The following is a 6,000-nucleotide window of genomic DNA, read 5'->3' as shown; positions in this document are numbered from 1 at the left end:
CGAAAGGTGACTTTTCAACAGCTGAATGTTGCAACAAGCTGAGAAAACAGCCATTCTCTAACATACACGGCAAGAGAGACTCCAGCCGCAACACGTCAACCCAAACGAAACAAACTTGAGTGTTGAGAAGGCCCCAGGGAGCTCACACTGCACCCGGGAACCTGTGGGCCCCTGGGGATGGCCTACCACCATCTGTGTGTCAGTAACCGTAGGAAGATGGTGTCCCTGTGGTGGGATAGGCCCCCATGTTGGGGATGGTGACCTCTAGAGTGATGAGTTGAGCAGGGACAGTGCTGTCGTGGGGACGAAGCTGCTTGGACTTGTCCCCACACTAGTGGGGCTGGCATGGCCCCAGCTGGCCCAGCTCCCTCCTCCATCCTTGTTGCTGAACATCCCTCCAACCAGCCTTTCAGGAGAGCTCCCATGGCTCTGGCGATGCAGCCCCGGGTCTCCTTTCCCTTCCCGTGGGGCTGGGGGCTTGAGCTACCCGGGAGGACACTGGCCACGATCCCAGTAGGAAAAGGGCTTGCAGACCCCAGCCTGGATGCCCTGCAGTAGCCAGCTGGGCACCTCTACCAGCCCCAGTAAGGGATGCACAGCCTCAGCATCAACTCCAGCCTCCAGCCCCATTTCTCTGGGACTCAAGCCACAAGTGGGACCCAAAGAGGAGAAATGCAGAAGAAGAGGTCCAGCAGCAGCAGCAGCAGCACAGAGGAGATGTCCCCTGAGGCAGCTGAGAGGCTGTGGGAAGGAGAAGGGCACAAGGCTGGGGAAGGTGCTGGTGTGGGACTGGGGACGTGGGAGAGGCTTCCATGCTTCATGCTCCCAGCAGCTTCTTGACCATATAGCCTGGCATGCTGTAGAGGAAGAGGGCGATCATGATGAGGAGCAGCAGGGCCAGGACGATTTTGATGATGAGCCACTTGTAGCGTGTGCAGATGAGGTACTTGATGGACTTGAGAGGGTTCAGGAACCAGATGAAGGACGTGTCTGGGCGGCTGCAGGGGAAGCAAATAGCCATCATTAATGCCACGGAGATGGGACCCAGGGCAGGCAAATCAACACAGACGTGGTGGGCAAAGGGAAGTGCAGGATCCCCTTTGCTGGCACAGAGTGAAAGAGCCCAACCAGGAGGATCAGGAGGATGGACAAGGGGAGTCAGCTTCACATGTCAGATGGAGTAATGCAGGTTTTTGAGGCAGCATGAGGATTTAGTCAAAGCTGGCAACTGACAGTAAGGACTGGAGAGAAAGAGAAGACGGGGGGGTGGGGAAAGGGGATGGAGCCAACAAGAGAGGCAGAGGAGGAAGAGTAAGGAAAAGCAGCAGGGCAGGGAATTGCAGGCAATGGGGGGGAACAGTGGAGATGGCTCTGCCTATGACCCTCACTCCTGCACAGAATCATCAAATCCTAGCATAACTTGAATTGGAAGAGAACTTAAAGCTCATCTAATTACAACCCTCTTCCATGAGCAGAGACACCTTCTACCAGACCAGGCTGCTCCAAGCCCCATCCAACACTGACAGGCATGGGGCAGCCACAGCCTCTCTGGGTATCCTCTAACATGACTTTGATACCCGATGCCTGGCTCCCCCTCCAGGGAACCCCCTCCAACTCCCACCACTATCTCACAGAAGCCCAGGTGCCTGGTGAGGAGTGGAGGTTTCCTACTTACTTTGGTTTCTCCAGTGGGTCAGGCTCGTTGCGAGCTAGCCCAGCAGGGGATTTCTCTGCCTCCTCCGCTGTCAGAAGGTGCAATTCAGCCTCCACTTTCCCCTGCAGGGAGCAGAGAGGTGTGTTGAGCCCCAGGCAATGCTCCTCATCTCAGCCCCTCAAGACATGCTGACAGAGGGGACCTGAGAGAGCAGAGGTGAGTGCAGGGTGGTGAAAGGTGCTGCAAAGAGTACAAGCCCCAGTATGCAAAATCTGTCCCTTTTCCCCATCCTTACAGTGATCTCCAGCTCATCATTCTCATGTCTGGCCACAAATGGCCACCAGCCCTTCACCCGCTTCTGCTTGAAGATGGAGATCATGGGCAGCTCTGCCTCGTTTGTCACCATCTCCAGGGTGCACTGTTTTGATGTCTTTGCTCCCCGGGGGAAGCGGTTCAGGTCCAGCTCAATGGTCCCTGGCAGGAGAAGCACACAATTACAGAACCATTTCAGCTGGAAAAGACCTTTAAGCTCCTCGAGTCCACCCCCTCCCCTCACGCTGCCAAGCCCACCACTAACCCATGTCCCTCAGCACCTCAGCTACACGGCTTTGCAATAGCTCTCCTTGTCCAGCTGTGTGCTCCTGGATGGCAGCCCCAGCTCAGAGGACCCTCCGCTTACCGAGGAAATCATCAGCTGAGAAGTGGTCGGCATCCCAGACCTGGAGTGTGAGGCGAGCTGGGATCTTATACTCGGTCTCATCCCAAGAGAACATCGACTCCTTCTTGGAGATGACGATCCTCTCCTCGGCCATCAGGTAGTCAAAGGGAAAAATGTAACGCCAGTTGAAGTTGCCTTCACCAGTGAGTGAGTGGTAATGGACATCTGTGTCTTGCTTGTCCTCCTGCTGACCCTTTAGCCACCTGCAGGGCCCAGAGGTGTGAGAGGGGTGCCACATGTTACAGGAGGGAGGAGAGGGCACAGGACCTCTCCTGTCCTCTCCAGGATAGACTGAAAAGACCTAAAAGATGTTAGCAATGAGCTGCTTAAACTACCACAGCAGCATCTCCAAGGGGCAGAATTGGCTTTGAGGCAAGATGGCACTAGAAGGAACAGGAGGGGTTTGAGAGAAAGAAATGCAAGAGGGTCATCAGGAGTCTTCGTTAAAGAGGTAGACGGGAGGATGGAGCATCGCTGGAGAGTCTGAAGCAGAGAATACTGTCCCCATCTCACATTGGTGGAGCAGTTGGGCCCCAAGGAGGCTGTTGAGACCTTCTCACTCCACATGAGGTAGTTAAACCTCCCCTGATGGCAGCTGCCCATGTGGACTGAGCTCAGACTGTGTCAGTCACTGCAGCTCCCTGTGTCAGAGCACATCTACCTGAGTCCACCATTTAGGGCTCTGCCCACCTTGCCCTCACATGTATTTATGATCGTAATTTTCTGGGCAGAATTCACAGAGCAAAAGGGACACAGAAGATGGTCCATATCGGCAAATCACTGGGCTGATGGGACCTGAGTTAGATAACAAAATCAGACCCAGTTTTCCAAGAGTAGCACAAGCTGCAAGCAAAGATCTGGCCTGAGCTGGCAGGGTGCCATTTAACAGACTGTTAGGAAGTCACCAGAGAGTCAGACACCAGCCTGAAATGCCATTGCATTGATTTAAGGTCATGTGAAGAATTGTGCTATGGGGATGTGGGTCCCCTCATCTCCATATGGGTGAGTTTTGGAAGGGGTGTTCCCCTACAACTGAGCAAGAGTCAACTAACTGTAGTTTGGCGCCAGATGCTGGAATTGGAGGTGACAGGGCTGGAATGCCAAGTGGGAGCATCAAGACAAGCTCAAAAAGGGGAAGAGGGGCAGACAGGACCAAGCAGCAAGGCCTCAGCCACTGCTCCCTGACATAGATATCAGACCCGTCAGGAAAACATTATCTTCCAAACCCACCTCATCGTTCTTCCACATAACAACCCTCAGCTCAAAGCTGGGCAGCCAGGCTGGGCATACACAATGGGTTATGCAGCCAAGAGAGAGATGGTGAGGCAAGAAACTTGGCACAGAAGACCACAGCAGCATTGGTGCTGTCTGATCTTCCAGCATAGTCAATATTGTATTCCCTCTTTCCACCCCAAAACCATTCCAGACACCCGAGAGCACTGACAACCCTAAGTAGAAGCAGAGGAGGTGGTGACGGCATGTCACACTCTACCTACCCCCTGACAAAAATGTCACTGGATTTCTCGCCTGTGAAGTAGTCGTCGTCCTCCAAGATGACCTCATCTGTGTTCCACACTATCACTCGAAGCTCGTATCTGGCAGGAGGAAGGGAGACAAGGAGGTGAGGCAGGGAGGCAGGACATGGGGAATGGCAGAAAGGAATGGGGTGAGGCTGCCCAGAGAGGCTGTGGCTGCCCCAACCCTGTCAGCACTCAAGAGCAGGTTGGATGGGTCTTGGAGCAGGTTGGATGGATCCTTGAGTCTACCTCCTCCCCTCACCCTGCCAAGCCCACCACTAACCCATGTCCCTCAGCACCTCAGCTACACGGCTTTGCAATAGCTCCAGGGATGGGAACTCCACCAGCTCCCTGGGCAGCCTGGGACAGGGGCTGACAACCATCTCAGTGAACAAGCTCTTCCTCAGCTCCAATCTAAACTTCCCCTGCGGCAACATGAGGCTGTTTCCTCTTGTGCTGGGAGAAGAGACTGAGTCCCACTTCACTACAACCTCTTGTCAGGTAGTTGTAGAGACAAATAAGGGTTTCTCCAGGCTGAACAAGCCCTGTTCCAGTCAAGGCACCCAGGCAGAGGGCTGGGCCATGGAGCAGCAGCAGGAGAGGGGAGAAGCAGGGCTCCATCCCTAGCCTGGAGTTCTCTCTGGGGTTGCTTGGGTGAGAGCTTCCTTACTTCTTTGGTTTCCTGGGAGATATATCAATGGCAGGGCCAGGCGCTGGCATGTCCATCGGGAACATGTCGACCCACATCTCCAGGCGACCCTGCAAGGTTTGAGAGGTGCAATCAGCTTCCCTTGTCCCTCCTTGCTGCCCATTCCCCCTCTGGCAGTGTTCCCCCCCACGTCTTCTTGCCCTTCCACGTCAGTCTGGCCATGATCTGGGACAGGGCAGGGTTCCCCCATGCCATTAATCCTTTTCCACTCCTCATGGCGTGGTGTGGTGCCAAAGGCAGGGACCAAGAGACTTTGGGGTATGAAATGGATGCAGGGTGGAGCAGGAGAGGCACTGAAGATTTAGTCAGTTAGGATTAAGAGGTGACTGTGAGGGGCTCTTGACACCCAAGCGCCACTCCTTGCAGGATGCCTCCCCAACTTCCACTGCTCACAATAAGGTGGGTAAGGAGTTGTCTGCCCGGGTGAAATTTCCCTCTATGAGCTGCTGGAAGCTTCCCCTGTATGTGACAGGGCCAGTGTCTCTGAGATGGACCCACCATTGACAAAGGTCGAGCCCATCAGCGACAGAGGTCACACCTCAGGGATTGACAGGTTGGAGAAGGGGAAGAAATTGCTGCACAGAGGCAAAACTGCAGCAGCAGGAGGGAGTGAGAATGTGAGAACAACAGCTCCCCAGACACCAAGGTCAGTGGAGAAGGAGGGAGAGGAGGTGCCTGGGCGCCAGAGCAGAGATTCCCCTGTGAGCTGTGGTGCAGCCCATGGTGAGGCAGCTGTGCCCCTGCAGCCATGGAGGCCACAGGGCAGCAGAGACCCACCTGAGCCTGGGGAGGATCCCACACTGCAGCGGGTGGGTGCCCGAGGGAGGCTGAGACCCCGTGGGAAGCCCACGCTGGAGCAAGTTCCTGGCAGGACCTGGGAACCCCTGGAGAGAGGAGCCCAGGCTGGAGCAGGTTTGCTGTCAGGACTTGTGACCCTGTGGGGGACCCACGCTGGAGCAGCTCGTTCCTGAGGGACTGTTTCCCTATGGATGAGACCCACACTGGGGCAGTTTGTGAAGAACTGCAGCCTGTGGGAAGGACCCACGTGGAGAAGTTCATGGAGAACTATCTCCCATGGGAGGGACCCCACAGTGTAGCAGTGTAAGTGTGAGGAGGCCTCCCCCTGAGAGGAAGCAGCAGCAGAGACCATCTGTGATGGACTGACCATAACCCTCATTCTCCACCACCCCTGTGCCACTGCAGGGGAAGAGGGAGAGTCCTGGGAATAAGGGGTGGGGTGGGGGGGGAAAATGTGTTAAGATTTGAGTTTAATTTCTCTATTTTGATTCTTTGTTAATAAACCAAAAACATCTCTCCCCAAGTTGAGTGTGTTTTGTGAATGCTGGTAACTGCTGAGTGATCTCCCTGTCCTTATCTCCACTTGTGAGTCCCTTGTTATATT

The 6,000-nt window shown here is 54.9% G+C and overlaps 1 protein-coding gene across 1 annotated transcript in view; it reads right to left on the bottom strand.

The window, feature by feature from the left end:
* Nucleotides 1-817: 817 nt before the first annotated feature.
* The window catches only part of OTOF (otoferlin), a 108,978-nt gene continuing 103,795 nt past the window's right edge, over nucleotides 818-6,000 (bottom strand). Inside the window, exons 41-46 of the mRNA XM_061989496.1 lie at nucleotides 4,560-4,648; nucleotides 3,869-3,967; nucleotides 2,334-2,575; nucleotides 1,950-2,128; nucleotides 1,676-1,776; nucleotides 818-998 (exon numbers count right to left, since the gene is read on the bottom strand). Coding sequence (XP_061845480.1) covers nucleotides 818-998; nucleotides 1,676-1,776; nucleotides 1,950-2,128; nucleotides 2,334-2,575; nucleotides 3,869-3,967; nucleotides 4,560-4,648 — 891 coding nt within the window. The remainder of the gene's footprint in view (nucleotides 999-1,675; nucleotides 1,777-1,949; nucleotides 2,129-2,333; nucleotides 2,576-3,868; nucleotides 3,968-4,559; nucleotides 4,649-6,000) is intronic.

Source organism: Colius striatus, chromosome 2, assembly GCF_028858725.1.
Source record: "Colius striatus isolate bColStr4 chromosome 2, bColStr4.1.hap1, whole genome shotgun sequence".
In the NCBI taxonomy this organism is placed as follows: domain Eukaryota; kingdom Metazoa; phylum Chordata; class Aves; order Coliiformes; family Coliidae; genus Colius; species Colius striatus.
The sequence above is the reverse complement of the archived record's forward strand: the minus strand, read 5'-3'. Positions and strand labels throughout refer to the sequence as shown.